Source organism: Astatotilapia calliptera, chromosome 10 (genome assembly GCF_964374335.1).
Source record: "Astatotilapia calliptera chromosome 10, fAstCal68.1, whole genome shotgun sequence".
Lineage (NCBI taxonomy): Eukaryota > Metazoa > Chordata > Actinopteri > Cichliformes > Cichlidae > Astatotilapia > Astatotilapia calliptera.
Genome location: NC_137431.1, coordinates 22,132,975 through 22,157,197, shown reverse-complemented (window position 1 = coordinate 22,157,197; position 24,223 = coordinate 22,132,975). Strand labels below are relative to the sequence as shown.

The 24,223-nt window shown below is 37.9% G+C and overlaps 1 protein-coding gene across 1 annotated transcript in view; it reads left to right on the top strand.

Moving 5' to 3' along the window:
- Positions 1–16,486, top strand: part of kctd16b (potassium channel tetramerization domain containing 16b) — an 86,848-nt gene extending 70,362 nt beyond the window's left edge. The window contains exon 2 of the mRNA XM_026181513.2: positions 14,007–16,486. Within this exon, the coding sequence (XP_026037298.1) occupies positions 14,007–14,470 (464 nt within the window). The 3' untranslated portion in view covers positions 14,471–16,486. The remainder of the gene's footprint in view (positions 1–14,006) is intronic.
- Positions 16,487–24,223: the final 7,737 nt, after the last annotated feature.

The window sequence follows — 24,223 nt, the reverse complement described above, 5'->3', positions numbered from 1 at the left end:
TGCCAGCTGCCACGAGCTGGTGCTATGGGTGGATCCACTGATCGGCATCAATGTTTCGGTGGATGTTATGTGTCAAATAATATGTCAGTACTAGGAATGCAGTGATCTGTGATTTGAATGGGGTATTGATCTGATACTGACCTAAAAAGTAGGATTGGATATCAGTGACAGTTTATCACCTGATCCATTCAGTTCAACATTATGTTGTTTGAGTTTACTATATCCTACCAGCAACAAGCAGCAGAGCTAACATACAATAGAAGAAGCAAGCAGCAGAGGGACAGTAGTTTGGTGGAAGGCTATTTCAGAAAGATTCTACTTATATGTTGGCAAATGTTTTTACTTCACTACAAACTGTGATCAAAGTGAACTAACATAGAACAACAATGCTTTCTGTCTCTTCATTTCTCATAGTGTTTGGGCTGTCCTGATATAAAAGCTAGAAGAGCGTTCTTTCAGTTTGATGCTCATTTGTAGGCTTTTATTATGCTTATGCTAAGAAAGCACACTGTTGTCAGTGTGATTAAATATCTCACTTCAGCTGTATCCTATTAGCTGCACACCTGTGTGTGAGGGAAAAAAAGGTGAAACTACTGTGTAAATGACAGCAGTTTGCTGCTTAATGAATCTCACCTTGATCCAAAATAAGATCAGTAGAAATAAATCGGATGAATGACACCGACACATTAATTTTTTTCACCATGTTTATCCTGGGTATGCTTTCATTACTTATTTCATTAGCGAATACCAAAAAATGCAGTGAATTTATATTGTTGGATTTATTTACTTATTCCATTTTGTGCTACAAAGATACTAACGCCTTTAAGTCCAGCCTAGTGAATATCTTCCTCAGAGTGAGAAACAAAGATTATTAATTAAGGCTGGTACTGCACTCCATATCCACAGATACCTACAGCCAGGGTATTGGTATCAGATCAGAACCAGAAAAAAATGGATTAGGAGATTAGGTTTCCCAGCAGACAACTGTGTTGTTACTGGACAATGTTATTCAGCTCTGTCAGTACTTTAAAGTTTTAATTGTTTTGTTTTTTTTACTTGTGACATGCATGCAAAAGCCTGTTATGTCAGCGAAAGTCTGAGTGGCTAACACTACGTACATTACTTTGATATGTGTGCTGTATGTAGCCATAATTGGAAGGCAAGGTAGAATGTAACGTAGAATTAGTAGAAGCTACTGACTTACAGTCTGTGCTTTGAGTTTGCCCTTTTTCATATTTATTAATGTAGGCAGGCTAATTAAAGTTGTAAATATAAACAGTAAGTGTATGAGCACTGATGGCCTGGCATTCAGCATGAGCTGGGAGACACAGAGTCTCAGAGAGGGATCATTAGTTTGCATCATGATGAAAGTTTAAGAGGGCAGTCTGGATGTGGCGGTTATTAATGAATGCTAGCATAGGCTGGTGTCTGTTTAAAAAAAGAAATCTCTCAAATTGAACCTTTTTGAACATTTGGAGAGGAGGAGGAGGAGGAGGAGGCTTGATTAGTAATCAGTAGGACTGGTCTTCAAGAGGAAAGTTTCACTGTGCCTGCGTCAGCACAGCTACTCTGAAGTATTTCAAATTACTCAAGTGCCCATTGCTACAATTAGTTCTAGAGCATGTTAGTACAGGGCACCACTAGTTTATGTCAGATTTCAATTTCTCATTCTCCTTCATTCTGCAAATACTCCAATTTTTCTACATTTGAGATGAAACTGAAAGGAGAAAAAGTAAGTACAACAAGAAGTTTAATCAATTTGCAGAAATACCTTTTGTAATCTAGAAGAATGAATCCTGTAAGTTTTTTTTCTCATCTGTAGAATGCTCTGGCTTTGTGTTATATATGTACTTTTCGATGACTGCAGTTTAACAATAGACACACTGCATTTTATAATATGGAATTTACAGACACTCTAAGAGAAAGAGAGTGAGGAAATAAGCGGGAAGAATGAGGGACACAAAAACCCTTCAGGGGGTGCTGCAAGAAATGGAAACTCCTGTCAGCATGTAGTGTCACTCTCAGAAGCCAAATGTAACACCTGCTCGGTAAGACGAGCGTTTCCACCCAGCAGACACACAAAACAAACACGAGTGCAGAAACGCACTCACAAAGAGACAGAGTCTTAAAATGAAGGGGTGAGAAAATGCTGGCATTAAAGAAGAGGCCTGTTTAAGAGGATAGTCAAATGCATCAGCTCACACTGCTTTGCAAGGGACTAATAATGCTGCATTATGAGAAAGACGGGGATGGAGGAGAAACGCTTCATTCCAATTATCTACTGTGCTAACCTTGCAAATATTCTTTGAACAAACAGCACAGTTAAGGAAAAATGCCTCTTTAATTCAGAATATGCTGAATTTTCATTTGACAGCTGACATCTTTACCAAGAGCTCATTCCTGGGGCCAGGAAGAGTTTAATCAATATCTGACCAACCAAGCTTCTTCCCACAGCTAATAGCCAGACAGAGATGTAAAGCAGGCTGCTGCAGGTCCGGACTCCTGACTTGACCAGCATCTATCACGCTGAACTGTCCTTGAGCAAGATGCTGAATCACTGCCAACTGTAATTGTTGTTCTATTGACCTCCGCATGGAGCCAAGAAAAAAAAAAAATCTTGTGCACATATTTTTAAAACATCTAACCAGACAGAAACTCTTCATTTAAATATGTGCTTCTTGTAAAACTTATAAATTAAGTTAGATGTAATAGTAAAACACGTTGACAGCAATTACCCAGCGAAAAAAAATAAACACTGTAAAAAATCAGTATTGTAAATATTTTAGCCAGGGATTATGTTTGTCACCTAAAGGTGATTGGGAAAACAATTACTTACTTAGTTTCTAAGGGACTGAACTTTCTTGGGAAGCCATGAGAGCACCAGAAGCTTCTCTACTAACGATGAAAAGTCGACTGACTTGTGGATCCAAAAACGCATTTGTCTGAGCTTTTGAGCTAAAATAACATACACTATATAACAGTGATACCAACTCTGAACCAGAAAATAGACTCACATCCCCAGAAAATCGCAAAGAGTGCAGCCAGAGTCTCATTTTCCCTCTTTTCTGATTGATTCTCTATGGTGCCTCAGATCAGTTTGATGCTCAAAGGAAGAGCAAACTCTTACTTTCTCTTAGCTTTGTTTTTGCTTGGATCGCCTCAGTTATATAATCTCTACTTTCCCAGGGATTGCAGTAATACTCGGTTGAGAAACATTAGTAATTCAGTTTTAAACTATATAATAAATTATCAGCAGTTCAAACCACTTGTCTCCTGATTGCTGATGTTCTTGGGAGCGTGGCAGTGTAAGCCTTCTGATACAGACACTTGTAACTTATCCTTGTGACATTGTGCACTAAAATATATGATCCGTTTTCATCGGGTGGACCAATGGCACGAACAAAAAAAAAAAAAAAAAAAAGAGAGAACGATATGCAGCATCCTAAGCCTGCAGTCCGAATTGCAGTTTTGAAACTTTGTGCCAAAATAAACTGTCTTGCATGAATACCGCACGGTTATGCACAGTCTCATATATTTGCATTTAGTGTTTAGTTAAGACCCCAAATACAGGATGCTGGAGGTGCAACAAAAAGTGATCCATAATAGCTAAATCAAAACGTAAATGCAGAGGAAACGGAGACCAGAGTACTTAAGCCAAGTGAAGAGATGCAGCCAGAACGAAACACAAATAGCAAACACAAAGTGGGAACTGAAGCTGAATGAAAGAGCCAAGGACAAGAAAAGCAAATCTTCTTAACAGGAATTCAATCTCCACGAACACAAATACATAAATACAACTTTAGCTCAAGATACTTTAATGATAACGAAATCAAAATAGTAATTCAAATACTTACAACATTAGAACAACAGAGACACCAAACAGAAAACATTTAACATTGATCAGTGCAAAAAACCTAAAGTGAAAACCCTGAGACCAAAATCAGTGACCATGACAGACTGAAATTCCAACCAATTCAATTGTAGAGAAACATGAACTCGAGGGCTAGCTGAAAGGAAAAGGCATTTATTTTAAAACTCAGCATGCCTGGTGAAGCTTGCGTTAAGCCAAACTTTCCCAGTAGAGCTTTAGAAAAGAAAACATCTAATACAAGTGTCTGCATACTACTCATAAATAAACATTTGGTATTTAACATTTTTATTCTGAATGGTACATTTAACTTATAGGTTGCATTTATTTTACAATTCTGAAAAGACATGTAAATAGTGAGAAATCAAAACACGCAAACACAAAGTATCAGCATGGATTGAAGGTGACACTTCACCAGTTATTGTCACTAAGTTGTGCAAGTTTTAAAGCACTTACAGCAGTTTAAGATTTCTTTGCCTTTAAGTTAGGATGCCGACACGTAATTATCTTCAGCTGTGAGCTTCCCCCCCTCTTATGGTGTGTTGTCTTGATGCATGATCAATAATTTATTTGGCTCAGTGTATTTGGTTCATGTACCGAGTGTTTTTCATAGGAAAGGAATGAGACACATATTTACAAAAAACAACATCTTGGTGGCCTCAAAATCCCAAAACACAATATGCCAAAAATGGATCAACACCAAGGATCAAGATCCCTGGCACAAACAGAGCAATATAGCGTATGCAGTTAAATGCCAAGAGGATTGCTGTAAATTATACACCTGGGAAAACAAACAATGCTAATGGGTGGTACAACATATAAGAGCCACCTTGTCCAGCTAGAGACCCACAGTCTACTTACACGCCAGTAGCCACTTTTTCACTGATGAGAACCTGCACAACCTGGACGGGAGTCACGGAGATCATGCATGGAAGAAGGGAACAACTTATTTGAACTGAGGAAGAGATTCACCATTGTACCATGCTGCCATTAGAGCACTTCCCCGACTCTCTGTGAATAGCACTCATGGCCACTTATCAGTAGTCATAATAATTTGCATATTAATAATCATGAAACTGATCTTGTGACTCATTGTTAGGCAATGGTGCTAGTTTCGTTATGCAGTCGATATGCAGTCTGGGGAAACTGGCAGTCAGCTGAGACTGAATAAGTGACTTGGATGAGTGATGGAACATTTCTCTCATGGAAAACGCTGCATCCAGATGAACTGAATCAACTTTGTGGGATTATTTCAGCTTATTTGAGTGCTCTTGTGAGGAAATTATCTGACACTGAGTGAAAGTAAACGGCTGAGTTTGTGATCGAATTACAGGCTGAATCCATGCATCATATTAAAAAAAACACACATACACAATGAGTGTGTGTAATATAGCACATTACAGTGCTATATTACACAGTTCATTATTGCATTACTCCTACTTGCTATTTGGCATAATGTTCTTCACCAAAAACTGCCTCGGCTGACTATATTTTGGTCTCAGTTAAAGTAAAAAAAAGTTTAGTTTGCAAAATTAAAATGATCTCAGAGACGATTAGAGCACAGGGCCGTTCCAAGCGACTCGCAAGCCGTCACTGTCAGTCTTTGACGTCGCTTCCATTTTGTACCAGCGCTCAACTTTCATACAGAGGAACATCCATCACAAAAGATTAATGGGTGTGACCATGATGCATTCTGACTCCCATTTCTCAAGAGAATTCAACTAGAAGCATTCAGGCATTTCTGAAAACTTTAACCAAACAGAATTAGAAGAGATGTAAGAGGAGGAGTGGAGGTGGGTACACCAAAAGAACTTGTTGGGGCAGTTCCTTGTTAAAATACCCCTTAAAGACATAACGTGTAAAATTACAATCTCAGTCAAAATGACTGTGATTAATGTGTTTTCATTTTGAGCTGCTCATGTATTTTCTGCTGTTATAATTCCACAAAGATTTAATCATTTGTTTGTTGTTTGTTAAGTAACTTGGCTGTAACACTTCACTGAAGCGCTCCATTAGAAAACTTGAGGAACCATACAGGTATCTGACAGAAAACCTTTTGTCAAGGGGCAGCTGATATGCCAAGATGTGGTGCGAAGCACTATAATTAGAGAGAATAAACAAAATACTAGAAACAACTTATGGAAATAGAAGAAGCCTTATTCTGAGACAGAAAGACTGATAGAAGAAGGCGGGGGAACTAATAAAGCAAAGGGAGGACAGAGAGAGAGAGAGAGAGAGAGACCCAGGTAGGGAGCATGACACAGAAACAGAGTGATGCAGACAGCAGAGGGGAGGTGGGAGGCAGAAAAAACTGACAGAGTGAGGGAGTGATAGATAGAAGAGGTTTATTTGCTTTTGTTGTGCCAACATCATTTATCTCCAGTGAACAGCCTCCCAGTGCTGAGAGGCTATATGACAGAAATCAATCAGAGGGCAATCGTCCATACACTTCCACTGATGCGCCAACCCATCGATACAGGCTTTAGGAGAGAGAGTAAAGGAGGGAGGCATGGCAAGAGAAGGAGGGAAGGGAAGGAAGTGCAGAGAAAAATGGAAATACAACAAGAAAACAAATTAAAAGAGAAGGCTTTTTGGCTCCAAAGGCTCCAAAATGAATGTGCAGCATGTCTCTATCTGCTCATTCAAGAGTCATTAAAAAGTCCTTTCATGTTTTTATGACCACCAAATACTCCAGCAGCCTCTGCCTTGTGTGCTTGGAGCTCTGTTTAAGAAGAGCAGATTTGTATTTTTCAAATTTTCTCAAACCAGCATATTTGGGTAAATATCCAAGGCTGTTTGAACATGTCACGCATATTTGGAAACAATGGCACTGAATGCTGCTGCATGGGCTGTTAGAGACATTTTAAAGTATGTTTATGTGTTTTTGGACTGCTATTCTCTTCATCAGGGTGATGAAGCACCACCTGTCACTGAGTGCGGTGTGCAAAATGCCAACTAAGATTTTCTCAGTAAAGACAAATTACATGAAAAATGATTAGGCATATATGGTAATGTTCTATTTTAGAATATCTCAGCTTATACTGCAGTAGTGTGCCAAAGTCTTGAGTCACCCCTTATTTCCTCATATTTTGCTTCCAAGGAGCCAGAGTTTTTTGTAATTTTTTAAAGTGGTCTTCAGAAGTAGTTTTCCAGGCTTTATAAAGGGCTTCCAATGCGCTTCTTGGGAAATCGACTACATCTTTAGTTTAGTCCTTGTACTTTGTACCATTTTCAGAATTTCTTTTTCTTTCTTTTTTTTTTTTTTTTTAGTGATAATCCAGGAAAGACCTGACAGAGAAACTGAGAGATGTTGTGGTTTGTAGCTGTATTTCAGCCAGTGATATTGGGGATCTTGTCAAAATTGATGGAATTATTAACACAGAAAAGTACTGTCAGATTTTGATCCACCATGCAATACTATCTGTAGAGCATTTGATTGGCACCAGCTTCATTTCTCAGCATGACAATGATCCTGAACAGACTGCCTTTGCAGTTAAAGCATACCTGGGTAGAAAAACACACATTGGAATACTATCAGTCATAGACTTTACTCTACAAAGCCCCAGATTTCAACATTATTGAAGCAGTATGAGGTCATCTTGACTTAAAACAGAAAAAAAGGGCAGCCAACATTCAAAGAAGCGCTTTGAATGTCCTTTAAGAAGCCTGGAGAACTAATCCTGAAGACGACTTAAAGAATTTTTTTTTCAAGCAATAATGGTTAAAAAGCCAAATATGAATTAAAAAAGATTGTTGCACAGTACTGTATGCTTGCATGACCACCCTAACTGTTAAAACATAATTACTGGACCCTTAGACAAAACCACATTAGAAAACACGTTGTAATTCTGCTTGACAAAGAAAATGAGCAAGCCTTTTTAAATAATAGCTGTTGGAAATAAATTATAGATAATGTATGGATTAGTAATAAGAACATTAATTTCATTTTATATGTGCTGTGTGTGCTGTGACAAGCTCAGTCTTTTTACTGGCCAGGGCTAACACAAGTTGTGGAGGGCCCTGCTGAGATTAATACATCAGGCACCTGTCAGGAAGCACTGTGTGTTTGTGTGTGCATGTAATACCATGTGACAGTCATTAGACTTTGGTCCGACCTCCTGCCCACCTGCCCGGAAAAGAAACAACACGAGATCACATAAATCATCTGCTTCACATAGAATACGTCTCCTGCAGACACACACCCGAAGCAGTGTGTGTTCTGAGTGACTCTGGCCAGAGGCATAGCTGACAGCCTGACACCTCTGATGACTTGAATGGGAGCCCGCCCTGACACCAGAATCCCCTTTTCTGCCCAACAGTGTACAGATATTAGTTCCAAGGCCAATATCGCTTACACACTGAGGGATGACCAAAGGCGGGCATGCGAACTGTTGATGTATACCTCTCTCCCTCAGATACACACACACACACACACACACACACACACACACACACACACACACACACACACACACACACACACACACACACACACACAGTCAGTATATCATATATTGCATGTTACTTATTAGCATTAACACACAAAGTACGGAATTCTATCTGCACTAACAGAAGCACACACCATCATGCACTCAGCCCTGAAGCAATGTATGCATGAGGCTTACATTAGTTCACACAATGCCATACGTATACTGCACAGGATAATATAGATAGCATTTACATACATATTTACTTGTCTCATGGATTACACATGCTTCAACTGACTGAAGGAGTGCATGGTTTAAAGATAATATTTTGTGACTTATATCTGAGTCGGCGTTACTGAAAACAAATTTCTTTTTAACCCAAGGTACCTTTGAGGAAATAACAGAAATTTCTCCGCTTTCGATTTATTAGTTTAACACAATCAGAAGAGGCTCAATAACACAACAGTTTTACTGTCTGTCACTGGAGCTGTTTGGCGATCAAGGCCCTTTTCTCGAGGCACTTCTAATTCACGAACTCAACCCAGGATATGAGTTTATACTGGGTAACATGGCCACCTCTCTGACCTGTTTTTAATTTAATTTAATTTTTTTTGTTTTTTGATCTAACTGTGCAGCTGGACTCTAATACAACACATTGTACTGCATATTCTATTTCTGTGTCTATCTTCTGTGAAAACCACAGCTACATGAATTAATTGAGTGTAAAGAGTGGATTTTATAAATCAGCCTTAAGATGTGCCCAGCACCACGACTCTGAAACGACTTCAAATATTTTATGGTGAGAGAAGTGTTGAAAATGCACATGATAATTTGTATTATTTTGGTACAAATAAAGTCAGTAGTTTTCTTTCTGTCCTGTTAGTGAGTCTAATTTATAGGCCTAACCTATTTTATTATTTCCTCAACAAAGTTAAAAGTATAATTTTCTGCTTTTATTTTCATGTGGATTGAAAAAAAACTGAATGGAAGATGTTTTCTGTTCTTCTCTCCTTTGGTGGTATGTGGGTAGCACTGTCACCTCCAGGTCTATAGCACAAATCCACCAGCTGGCTTTTCTGTGTGGACTTGACAACTTTTGTCTAGTTTCCTCTCACAATCTAAAGATATGAATGTTGGGTCAGCTGACCCTGAAATAGACTGGTCTGTCCTGTAACAGCTGGGATAGGTGGGAATACATGAATCTCTGGTTAGGTTTTGACAGCGAGGCTCATTTAGAAGAGTTTCATGTAACCATGGAGAGAACGTCTCACTAACTTAACTCATCTAAGGTGACAATAATTGTACCTGGCCGTTTTGTACGATGAAATTAGGTTAGAGTTGAATACAACTCATGCAAGGTCACCCGTTATACAGCACAGGTGTCATCACATTACAATAGGTCACACCACTGGCTTAAAGACTCACTCTACATGGTCATTGCTCATTAGGTAGATGATGCAGGGATATTTATCTTACGGTTCAGACAACCTCAGGCAAAAAACAACAAGCAAACTTTTAATTACAAATTTTAACCTGAGTGATGGATGCAAGCATCCTTTGGGACACTCAGCAACAAGATGAATCACTCCTACCCAGTATAATTAAAATCAGTTTGTGTAGCAGCTCTAACCTTTCAAACACTAAAACCTTGACCTTTAATTATAACGCTTCCATCAGTGTAAATTTTGAAGCTGTAAAACACACTGTCAAAATGCATCTATGGTGATGCAAAATTGGACTGAGGGCATCTGAGATATCACACTTAAGGTAAATGAGATTGCTCTTATTTGCAGATCAGAGAAAACATGGAAATCAGTGCAATACTCATTGGAAAAAAACCCCAAAATATAAATGATGGTGGTATTAACAGAGAATGAACAGAAATATTAACCCAGTTCTATATGAATGAAGTCTGACCTCACAGGGTTGTGACAATGGGCTTGGATCAGTTACACTGGCAAGTTTTTATAGTGTGATGCAAAGATGTAGTTTACATATGTAATACAAATCAATGGCTAGGAGCAAGTGCAAAAAAGGAGAAAGTAATGTAATTACATGTAATTACAGTGCTCACGTGACGATAAGAGACATACCGTGACAGGAAATTCAGCTAGTCAAAGTGACAAATCAGATTCCTCCTTGTAGTCTTTAATGCTCGCGAGGCTAATAGCTACTCACGGTACCTGTGAATTAAAGCAGCATGTCAATGTCAAGACTTACAGGATAAAAAGCTAAATAGACCTGGATATAATTACCAAATGCCAAAGATTAAACAGAATGTCATATATCAAATGCACAGACGCAAAGCCACAGGGACACACACAAACACACACACGACACGCTGTTTTACTGATTTGTTGTAACAGTGGTACCCATTGTGTTAAATTTATGTGGACAGGCAGATTGGCTACTAGCAGATTCGACAATTCTCCAGGGTATAAGACCATTTTTCATGTCACCAATTACAAGCCTGCATCTCATTGATTGGGGGGAGCCTTTCACTCAGAGTGACATAAATTAACTCATGTGTCCAGTAAAAAAGCTGGGACGAGATGGCTATCATGGGGTTAAATCCTCTACGTTGCAGCCAGGAGTGCATCTTTTTTATTTCTTCTGATCTCATTCTAATTGTGTTTATACCTGTAAAACTGCAAGTTGAAATGAAATATCACATGTTCTATCTTTTCTGTGAATGTGTGCATGGAAGTTTAAATCTCTAAATGCCAGTGGTAATTAAAGAGATTCACTGCTGGTAGAGTGTTGTGTTCCATTTCTGTCAAGGACTTTGAAAGGTGAATTTTGTTTAATATACAGCAGGCAGCAGTGTATTTGGGTGTGCGCTTTGGATTCAGTGTCAAAGCTGTTTACAACATACACAGCAAAATATAACTTCTACTATAAATTTCTATTCTAACTATACTCACAAAAATGTAGTTATGATGAGTTGTGACTATTTATGAGGAACAATAGAAGGAACAAATCTTGGATGGATCAATTGTTTTCCATTCTGCTGTCTAGAAACGAGCCAAGCATGCTGCTGAGTATAAAGGGAATTAAAAGCAGGGGGGCATTTATTTTAAGCAGAGTTATTTATAGTCTTCTACAATCTTGTTTGAAGTGAAATGCTCAGCAGCATGAAAAGAAACAATGGTATTATTGAATGTGATGAGCAGAAGATGCGTGGAAAGCTGAGTCCTGTCAGAGCTTGTGTGTGGAGCTGAGGGGAGGTGAGGGGTGGGGCTCAAAATCAGAAAGGGAGGTGGGGGCATGTGTGTGTTAGCCTCGGGGGTTTTGATCTCTCGCTTCGCTAAACAGAGAGAAGTCCATCAGCAACAGATACCCGTTCAATTATTCAGGAGGTTAGCATGAAAAATAAATGGCTGCTTCCTGCAGGGAGAGGTGTGGCACTGCGCTGGTTCCTGAGTGTTTCAGGTTATTGTACGCTCTCGCAGAGGTTAGATTGAGCAACTGCTTCCATTCTGGAGTCGATCAATTATGTGAGACCGCTCGCTTAACCCCATTAACACTAATAAACTCCACAATTTTCTTAATACGTGTTTCAAACAACATCAGCTTAAATTAGAGTAAATCAAAACAAAGCAGGAAAATACAATAACCCACATCCAGTCAATATTCATTGTTAAATTATCTTAAAGTTTCTACAGTTTCTGATAGCTCCTTAGCTTTGCAGCATTCTTCACCGGAATCCATCAAAGCTAAAGGTAATGTTAGCCATATACAAAGTGGCTAGCGTCGCTAACTAACAATTTTCCAACAGTTGGAAAATGTGGGGTGACTATTACTACTATTACTACTATTACTACTACTAGTACGACGACAACTAATAATAATAATAAAAGTCAACTTGGATTTTAGTTCATGAAGTGCATGAAGATTTGTCTTTGTACAACAGAAACAATGACAGAAAGTGAGAAGTTACACGTTTTGGCCCTGTCACTTTGTGGAGCTTTCAAATGCACAAAAAGGCGAAAGAGGAAATACTAAATATGGGGTCTTTCATGCTACAGTCACACAAGGGAAAAAAGTGGATGTAGACCAAACCACAACAAAAATTATTATGACCGAGTACAATAAACTTGCAATTTTGTTGCCATGATGGAAATGAGACATGGCTTGTTGGTTGTCAGTCAGGGTTGACATGGTTACTTCAAAGATAAGGACCAGGTCTGAGAGTACTCACTGTCAGTTCCTGGCTTCAAAGTGTCTATGTGCATCAAGACAATTATAAAATGGCAATAAAATGGTGTCAGTCTGATAACTGTCTGCAGTTTGCCATTACATGCAGTCCGCTGGAGATAATGGAACAAACAAGTATCATAAATCACCAAAAATCTGTTGTCTGCTGCCATCTATATACACACAGAAATTCACCTTCAAAATCACTGCTTGCATTCAGGGTCAGGCCAAAACTTTGACTTAAAGTAGAATTTTCTTTATAGATTCTTAGAACCTATTTTTTTAACCTCCTAGGACCTGGCGTCCACATTAGTGGACATTACATTTTGGGTTATTTAGACCAAAATACTAAATCTTGCTCTACAAGGGCCTGATATCCACTTACGAGAAAATTATACTGCAACTGTTCTATTGAAATTTTAAATGAATATCCTCATATGTGGCTCTCATTTTTCTTAGAAACAAAAATTAGGAAAAAAAAAATCTGGTATAACTTTATTTTTACATTCATCAGGTTCCAATCAGCCTAAATATCAAAGAGAAATTAAAAACGCATGCCATGGAAGAGTTTGGGTCTTAGGAGGTTAATATTATTTTTGGTCACTATTGGATAGTGACAGTAAAGAAGACGTGCAGTAAAGAGCCACAGGTCAGACTCAAACCCAGGCTGCTGGTCTCTGGCCACACAGCAGATGGGCACCTGCTAACCTGCTGAGCTAAACTGGTGTTGTAAAATCTCCTTTTTATATAGGAATATAACCAGAATACAATGTGTCTACATACAAGTTGCACTTTATTGATGTAGATTGGCTCACATTGATTCCAATGTGCTACATAAATTTGGTTTAATTGTGGTTTTCACTGTTTAAACTAACCACAACTGTGCATTGTCCTTTGGTTTCATTGTTAAAGAGATTAATACAGTATGATGGCAAATAAGACTACACATTTCTGGGGAATCAAACTTGTGCAATCTGCTATTTGTTTGTCTTAAAACTGACCATTGCTCACATTGTTTTTTTTCTTCCTCGGTTACACACATATTTGCAGTGTAGATGATTGTTTATTGTCCTGGCTCTTCTTCCTACTGTTTTAGTATGAATACATGTAGGCTACAACGTATAAATCTGGACCTTCATTGTCTGTTTTCAAAAGGCTTTAGCTCCTCCACTTGTTTCATATGACAGTGTGAATCTATGAGGGTAGTTCTCTGAACAATACAAGCTTGTCACATAGTCAGCCAACTCACTTCTATGACTGGAGGCCAGCCAGCTGTCCCCGATGTCATGTCACTCTGTCCTAATGTGATTGCCATTTGGCATTAGCTGACTTTTCGTCTTTGTCTGTCTGTAGCGCTTGTTACTTTTCCTTTCTTCTCCTGTCTCTGTAATTTGTGCCACTCTTTGTGCCACTGTCTCATTTTTCTCTTCACAATGATTGGTCTTAAAAGAAAAGAAAAGGTGGAAAAAGTAGCATCTAATATTGGCTCCCGCTCTGCTTCCCTCTCTCTCCAGGTGGTCCATCACGTTGGTCGTCCCCTCCATGTGACTGCTGCTGCAAGAACCACAAAGGTGACGGCGAGGGTGAGAGCGGCACCTCCTTTAATGAGCTCTCCACCTCTAGCTCTGAGAGCCAGTCAGAGGCCAGCTCTCCCCAGGGAACAGTCATCTGTGGCCCAGTAAGTCGCCAGTCGCATCCCCGTGCCAATGTCCAAACCCTGGACAGGCCGCTGAAAAAGGGCCCTGTCACCATGGTCCAGCAGTCTGAACAACGACGCAAGAGTGACTTGCTGCGCACTCTTACAGCCAGCTCCCGTGATACCAGCAGCTGCAAGAAAAGGCCCACAAAAGAGAAGCTCACAGTTGAGGAGGAGTTGGAAAAGTGCATTCAAGACTTCCGCAAGATTAAGATCCCAGAGAGGTTCCCTGAGAGGAAGTACATGTGGCAGGCTGACCTGCTGAGAAAATATCGTCTCTGAGGCAGGAAACACAGCTGAAGGAGCAAACACATGAGGCCAAGAATCAGTTCAAGCGTTTTTTGATCATAAATTTTGCAACAAAGGGGAGAGAACACTAAACTTATTTAAATCAAGTTTCTGAAAGAAACCTTACTTTTATGCCAGTGCGCTGAGAGTCTAAACAGAAGCTAGAAGGAATGATAAAGAAAAAAGAGACTGTTCTATTATTGACGTATGTATGGTAGTAGGCTTTGTATGTGTGTTCATGTAGATTAGGCCTACTGTATGTACTGTAGGTGTGCTGTAACTTACTGAATGCCTTCAGAACTTTGAATAATTTATCCCAGAGGACCAATACAAGTGGATAAAGACAATGTCCATGAAATGATCAACCACCAGAAGGCTTGCTGATGGCTACACTTGGGGCTATTGATGGCTGCTGGACTGCACATGCTGTAATCGGTCATCATTCACTGAAAAACCATCGCAAGAGCCACGGTTTTAGTCAAAGCAGATAAGCACTGGTCTAGTATGTGATTGTATGTGTTTATGTCTGTGAAGGTTCTCAGTCATCCAGGTCATGGTAATCTAAGGAGGTTGAAAGAAAAGCGAGAAGTGTCAAACTGAAGAAGCTTCTTGGATGAGAGGTCAAAGGTTTTCTTTCCAAGCTCCTTAGATGTGTGTGTTTATGTGAGTGTGCGTGTTTTGTGTCTGTTTGCACCCGGGTGGCCTAGAGGTCACACATAAGTCCACATTGGGACCCAAAAACACTTCATACTGTTCAAACAGTGCTCTCACTATAAATGCACGCAAAAATGTCTCATGACAGGATGGCATGAAAAGCTGGGTTAATTACTTTTAAACAACTTCTGGAGACTTCCGAGCTGGTGTAAGCACAGTTTTATCAGCAAGTAACTTTTGCATAGATCTTCACAATGTTGGTTAGATGTAGAGCAATACCCACATTACTGTGTGAAGGGGAAGCAGAAGAGTGAAGGTACCAGAGATTCAGTGAAGTTCAATAAAAATATAGCACACACATACACATTTTCCCCATGTACTGAAAATCATATTCACTGCAGCATAATTACATTCCAAAATGAACAAAGCAGTCAAACTTTTATTCACATACTGACACACAGAGCAATCAAGCACAGTGTCATTTAAACTACGCTTAATATGGCACAATAAATATGGAAAGGATAAAAGGGGACTGCTGTATTTGCTTACCCAGTGAACACAGACAGATGCCTTCTATACTGACTGTTGACAAGCTAATCAATAGTTATTGATGATAGAGTCTGTTGATAGAGCTGATAGATGTAACTCTTGTTTACAATTACTAATGAAGCTCTTGGGTTACTGACAAAGACAAGCTGCTCTTCTATTCAGTCAAAATTAGTCATTATTCATGTATTCATTTACCTACTACTTGGCTCTGTCAGGGTCTGCGGGATCTATTGCAGTGTAGACAGTCAACTGCTATATTAAAGCAACACAATTTAAAAGCATGAGTTAATATCCCCTGGAAGATGATTGTTATTCCTTCAAAGTCCTTGCTGAAGAAAAGGTTACTGCCAATGGCAAAAGCACAGAAACGTTCACTGATGGTGCAATTATAAGGCATTTGTCTTTAGATTTCATATTGTTATTGGTCACTTAAAGCTGCCGTTTACTTTTTCATTGCCAGGTTAGTTCATTATTATTACAATACTAACTGCAAATGTAAAAGAAGAGTTGATAACTATATATATCACTGTTTTTGTAGATATGTATTAAAAGTGGTGGGATAGGGATTCACATCGATGAGAAGGCTTCTGATTATGAGACAGAATTATTCCATTTTTGTCATGAAGGTATTTTCCTTCATGAGGAAGTAGCTGATAAATTGGTACATGTGTTGGTCAAGGCATTCAATAAAATCACAGTTTTTCTGAATAGTTGGGTAGCTGTGATAAAAGATGTTAGCATTAGGAAGCTATACATCTAAATGAGTTTCTTTATATTGTTGAAATTTCAGATTGACCTTTTGATTAAAAAAAAAAAATTATATATATATATATATATATATATATATATATATATATATATATATATATATATATATATATATATATATATTAAAACAGAGGTGAAAATGAAAATAATTATATTACACAAACTTGGCTGGACTTGTATTTATCATTGAGGGTTATAAAAGTGCAGAGGAGTGCGATCTATAAACAATCACAGCTTTTTGCAAAGCAAGAAAAAAAAAGCACACACAACTAAGAGTAAAATATGCATAATGTATACTTGTCAAAGATCAGTTCATTTAAAACAATCCCTGATATGTTAAAAAGAAGGATGATTTAAAATGTTTTATTACACTTATTTTTCTATCAAATGCCCTTTAATTTAATACACCGTCGAGCACTTATTCTGCCCATATAATGTATTTCCTGTGAGAGAAGTTAAGTGGCAGTAAGAGTGCCAGGGATAGTCATAACCATATGTCTGCTAAAGCTCATTATAGTATAGAGTAAGTGGTTGCAATAGGTGCTAGATATAAACTAATCATTCTCCTCATGTCAATACAAGTAATATAATTTATTTTTCTACATTACTGGAATATTACATTTTCATTTTGAAGTCATTGATCTTTTTCGTTGAAGTTGAAATATGTTAATCCAGGCTACATATCATATGTAAATAAACACCATAAATCATACCTAACCAGAAAAATGTATTATGCTCTCTGTATATAACATGCAAATCCATGAGGCATTGCTGCTACTCTGTTCTTAATGTGCAGTAGACTGACAATAATGTAATACAGCCATTATTGTTTTTATTGTTTTGTCATTTAGCGTTGGGCTATCAGGGATTAGGGAAATATAAGATATATCTATAACAGATCTCATATTTATATTGGGTTTTTTTTCCAAACAACAGTGTCATAAATGGACTTCTCTAGCACACTCATCTGTGTCACAATCACTGATGACTATGATGCTGATTTTCAACCAGAATACAATGGAGTGTTAGAATAGTCATATGTTTTTGCTGTTTTGGCTCTGAACTTGATTTGAAATGAAACAGTGACTATAAAAGTACTTTGAGGGTGTTTACATCCATTTTTCCATTTCAGAAGAACAGTGTATAAATCCCCTTTAGCAGATGCAGGAAAATGCAGCAGGACAGTAGTTCTAAACCCACACAACAACAACAAAAAGCTTTTCATCAAAGAATTTTATGTTCTTGACTTATCATTTGTCCCAAGCAAAACTGAGGATTTTATCCCCAAGAATATACAGTCCGAAGATCACAAGAAACTGCTCCAGTAGGTCTTGGGTCATGGTAGTCTCAGGTCCCACTCACACGGCCTAGAAACGTGTGACTGTGTGACTGGGACCTGGGGCAGTGACCATCTGGTAACTACTGGGACTTGAGTTGATAGTGTGGCTTCTTTTCGGGTAAATTTTAGGATAAAACCTATCAAGCCGCTATGTCTAATGGATTAAAAGCCTGACAAAAAGGGTGACACAGATTAAAAATTATACATTCAAACATACGATCCCACAACTCCTTAGCACAACCTTGCCATTCTCAAACCATCCCCTATTTAAATTTGGCTGAGTTTATAGATCATCGTTTTGGCAGCACTGCGGAACTTGTTAAAACTCAATGCCGTCTAACCCCAGTGGACAAAGTACAAAACCCAATCAATGTTAAAAAATGGTGAGCATAGTTCTGAGCATGTCAGGGCTCTGTGTGCGGGCAGGCAGAGAGGAGGATCCAAATGCAGGACTCGGAAAACGGAATGCAACTCAAAAACCTCAGCTTTATTGCTGGCCAGAAAACAAAACATGAAGTGAGGACTGAACACCGAAACCAAAAACACACAGGCATAATCTGAGGGTACGACGCGACACTGGGCATGGGAAAACACAGGGCTTAAATACACAGGGTAGTAATGAGGAAATGGGCCACAGAAGGGAGACACAGCTGGGAGAGATCAGGGCTAACGAGACATGGGGAACAAAGCTGCACACACTAACATAAGACAAAGTCTTTCACAATAAAACAGGAAACATGAATCACAACTCAGAGACATGGACTCAACACAGAGACAGAAAATGAAACATGGAACTGAACTATACATGAAACCACCATTCCTAAAACATGGATAATAGAAACATGAAACTCTAATAATGATAATAATAATAATAATAATAATAATAATAAACATCACAACAAGAGAATGAGAAACAATCCAAAACACCAAGATAACTGAAACACAAAGTACCAGAGAAACAAAGAATAATCCATGATGCAAAAGTGAACCAAAACATAATAAACTCAAAATACTGGGTCCAACGGACCCAGAACCGTGACAGAGCATACCTAAGACGTCAACACTGTGTGTTTGATTAATGACATTGATTTGATGTTGGCACATTGTGAACTCACAGCAGGATACATTGCAAGTGGTCAGATAGGAGAGTCAAAGGAGTGATCTAAAACCAGTACTGGAACTAAGGAAATGACCTTAAAGGTGGAAAAATGTCAAATTTAAATCAGGTATTGTAGCATTTGAGTTGTATGGGGTGAGATTAGAAGGTTTATGATCGTACCTTAAATTTCTGATACTGTTCTTTTCATGTGGACGTAAACACCCAGAAGATAAAGCTGAAGATCACAACTTCTTGTCATAGTCTGGCTAATCAATGAAAGGCAGTCCAAGATTAGCTGAGTACAAAGCCAGTTCACAGCGTACATAGGTGAGAGAATTTATGTATAAATCTTTCTATATGTTTGCTTGGTGTGAACCAAACGTACATGCATACATATAGACAGAAAAACAGTTTTGTCTCTGGCTGATTTAAATTTTTTAGAGTAGGTAGCATACTTAAGACTGATTCACATTTAACCCATAAATTGTGTGTTTTTAATTGCTGGTACAATTATCATCAAACTAAAACACAAGAGCAAACATAGTTTATGTGTAATGTGAGGGTCCAGCTTTTAGTTTTTAGCATATCGTTTGTAATTTTTTAATATGTTTAATATATTTTAATATGTGCAATAGTTTGGGTTTTGCTGTCCATATTCAGCTATGCTGAAGTGACTTTATGGATTCTGTTTGCTTGACTCTACCCATCAGTTTAAAAACATCGTTTTTTTCTTACTTAGAGATGATTCAACAACAAGGTCAACTGTCATGAAAACCTAAGAGCATTTTCAAGCACAGATTTTCACAAGCTGTGATTCGAAACGTTGCTGAACGGACAAAGAGGGAGACATATACCAAGACACCTGGTGGCCTTCTAGAGTAGACTAAAGACGTTGTTGCACAATTTACAAAAAAATATAATGTAATACAGAAACACAGTATTTTAAATGAAAGAAAGTTAATTAACTTACACGTAGATCACAGTCACAAATAAGGTGTCTGTCATTATTCAAGCATTTGTTGTTTTTGTAGATTTGTCTGGTCAGTTTTCATCTTCGAAGCACAAGAGGTGATTTTCAGTTCAGTAGAAATGTGAATTTTTTGATAAAGAATGACTGCAATCTTGTTTTCAGACAGACGTATGTAAAGGATGGGAGAATGAATTGATTATATGTTTGTTGACTGAGATCATTTTGGATTGCACCTATTATGGTTTGTGATTTTCTTGCCTGTGTGAAGTGAAGCCTGTGTACATGACTGCAGGTCTTTTTATTTTCCTCCTGCCTTTATAAGCCTGCTAATCGCAAAGAATATCATAATATTCTAATACAACATGGCAGACCCGGCAGATACTGTACGAAACAAAAAGGGGCGTCGGTTTTGATGTATGTTGATCTGACACACACACACACACACACACACACACACACACACACACACACACACACACACACACACACACACACATACAGAAAAACAACAAATGAAAATAAAAAAAGAAAAAATGGTTCAGAAGCATTGTGAGCATGTTGGTATACAAAACTTATAACAGATTTGACTTAGTCTGTTCTTGTGAAAAAGATTATGTTAAAAACTGATATTTGACAGAAAAAAAAGAAAAAATGAAAAAAGATAAGCACAACTGTGTTGATAGTGTCTGTTGTTCCTCCACCGGTGTATAACATTATCAAATAAAAACTAAACTGCAGTTTGACTGAGCTCTGGCAAAACAAAGCAACTCTCATCAGGAGCACATAGCTCATGGAATAAAACTTCACCACAAATTCTCCTGAAAGGTTAAATCCTGCTTTAGTAACCGTGGCATTATGAAAGTCTTTATTATATAAATTATAGATTTACTTTTCAGAGTTCATCAGATTGAATTGTCAAACAATCACTGCTGGTGAGAGTTGCTCTGTATTCAAGGCGTTACTTATGTCTGCCTTTAGAGACAGTACAGTTCATCTGAGAGTCTTTAGATACGAAGCATATAGTAATTTTAAAAATGTATGAGTACAACCAATAAACCAGACATTCTGTACAGTGTTCTATGAGTTTCATTTATTCTCAAAATCTTACAGAGTTCAACGTTTTCAGCACTTTTCACTTGTTTGGGTTCTCGTAAGTTTCTGTGGCATTATTAAAAGCAGCAGTGATATATTCAAATCTTCAGTATTCATTTGATATTAAAGCTTCATGGATGAGCACTTGAGTGGCCAGCAGCTCTTTATGTGCATTTCAGTGGCATCACACTAAAAGTATTTTTTAGCATCACCCCGATTTGCTGTACATTTTTGCAGGGCGTTTGGATGCTAGCTCTGAAAACGAGCTATGAATGTTATCAGCCAAGGAGGCCTAGCAGGTGACGCTTTCTTTCTACCTAGTGATAGTTGAACTACTGACAGTGGCACACGAGTTCAAGGTGAGAATTTTGCATGCAACATTTGTTATTCCTGCTTCATTTGTTTTTTCCTTTTCACTTTTTGTCACTCTAAGCTACAGAGAAGTCTATTTAGTGAGATTTAGGCATCAGAACAAACCTCCATTTGCCAGCTTCCTGTAGTATTTACCACCTGATATTGTCACTCATATAATTTGTCTTGCTTTCTCACTCATTATAACCAGGAGTTAAAGTGGGATTTAGCAGCTTGGGGTATCATAAAATCTGGTGCACTGGTGCAATGTGGGAAAAAGTGATTAGAAAGTCACATAATATCTTGCTTTGTGAGCTCCGGTAGGCTTTACTTTGTGTACAGGCTGTGATCATTTGACCCAGGCTGCTAGTCACTGTTCTTTGTGGGTTTAGCTAGCTGAATTCAACAAGATATAGAATAGAATAGAATAGAATAGAATTCAACTTTATTGTCATTGCACATGCACAGGTACAGGGCAACGAAATGCAGTTTGCATCCATCCAGAAGTGCTTTAGTGATATAGATATATTACAATATATATTAGCAATAATATAGATATGTGAGTATATTACAGAAATGGGTCTATTATGGTATGTTATAATGTACACGGTATGAAGTATGTTGTGAATATTCTATAACTATAAGTATGTACAGGCTGTAGTGAGTACAAGCTATGTACAGGATATGAACAGGATATAAATATGAAAAACTATACAGAATATGAATATAAGCAGATGCTTCACAAGCTTTTGTGGCTTTTATACTAAAACTAGTATAAAAGGTAGAATTTAATGAGTGAATTTATTTGCACTCATCACCTTTGATATATTCTGATTTTGGCTACCCTTGATGTAAACTAACACTGACCATGAACACCACAGCTGCTCTCGACCAGCCCATCATAACTATAAACTTCACCAAAGTACTGTGAACTAATCAATTTAACCTGCAGTCATACTGCTAATATTAACATTACAACATCTTGATATAACCTTTAAATAACAGAACATTTGTATAGTCTAGTTAGTTTTGCAGGACTTCTCACAAAGACATAATTGAGCAACACTTCGCATATAGATCCAGTATCCAGTATTTTCATATTACCGAACAAGAATCTCCATACTGTCACTGAAGCAAGGCTAGACTGCAGCACATGAAAAATTAACTCATTCCGTAGTAATATGCATTAACCTGCCTATCAGATTTAATTGGTCATTAACTGAAGGTGACAGAATGTCTTTGAAATGTTCCAGCCCACTTTAACCCCTGATTACAACAGACGATAATGATGCTCAATGATTCCTCTACAAGATATGGAAAGATGCCTCTGGTCATGTATATGGGATTAATAAAGGCTGATAACAACCCAGTCTGGAGTTCTGTAACACTGTTTTTTCTACAGTGTGATAACTAAAATAACTCGTGGAACTACTTCTCTCTGGAGTTACTCTATAATTTAATTTGGAGGCAAATGGCAAAGAGTAAAATTAATATTAATATGCACTATTTCTAAAGACCCACAATGGATTGAAAAAAAAATCCATTACTTGTGTGCATTGCATTCTTTTTTCTACTTGACACCAAACAGCACAAATCTACATATAGTATCGTACCATAGTCCCGAGAAAATTTCAATTAACTCCACTCCATTTGTTAAACACTATTTACTGAGTAGTATATAAAGTTGTTTTTGTCCAGAAGCTGCAGAAAAGATTTATATATAGCCCAAAAGGATGATTTTTTTTATGATTTTGATAAATTACATCACTTATCCTGGTGTTGTCAAGAAAAAATTATCAGCTTAACCACCAATACGAATGGACTGGTAATTATGTAGCACATTTTATTCAGTTTGAGCGCCTATAGTCCTAGTCATCCAATCACACACATATGGTTATATTGATACCTTAGCACTTTTAGCTAACACACACACACACACACACTCCGATGGCAAGTCAGGGTTCACTATGATACTTCGACACATGGTTTGTAGGAACCAGGGATAAATTCAATTACTTTGCGACTGGTAGATGGTTTGCTTTACCACCTGAACCACAGCTGCCCTGTTAATTGAGCTGTTTTTACACCTGACATTTTGATATGTCAAAGTAGAAAAATTACTGGTGAAAGCAAATGGTTCTTGATGGTTTTGTTCCTTCATGTATACCAGGAAAACCATGACAGTGGGCTCACTGCATACCATACCTAAAGTTCTTCAGATTCAACTAGAATACAGTCATATTTAATGCTCTCACCTGTGCTCTTATGACTATGACAAGCAAAAATGCTGTAAAGAAAACAAAAAACCCATAACCCAGGTACACATCCCACTACACAACATGTGCTATGAGGCTAATGAGGACATCTGAAGGAGCTGAACAAGCATGCCAGTGATCAGCAAGAAACCTGACAATGCTTGCTGTTGGGCAAGTCAGGACTTTAAATGACAGGTGAGTAACAACACACATACACACACACGCACACAATGTTTAGCACAACAATGTTTTATCACAGTGTTTTAGCACAACTATGTTTATATTTTACATTATTATCATTATTGTAGGGTCTTTACCTTATAATATAAAGCATCGTGAGGCAACTGCTGTTGTGATTTGGTACCATATAAATGAAATGGAACTGAAAAATTGGATGGTGTTTTCAGTTATCATATAGAAGCAATTTGTGTGCTTCATCATGTAAAGGTCTCTGTCCTCAGTAATATTCCCAATCTTTATAAAGTAACCAATTGCACTATGGGGACTTTCATGCAGCCGATGTCTATTATAGTGATGATTTAGTTCTTAGAGTGCCGACTGGGGTTTGATCAGAGACTAATCAGTTATAGGAAATGAGAATTATGGTGACCTTTATGTACTCAGTGAAGGATGTAGATATGCAATGTTAAAAAAATCATTAAAAAAACTC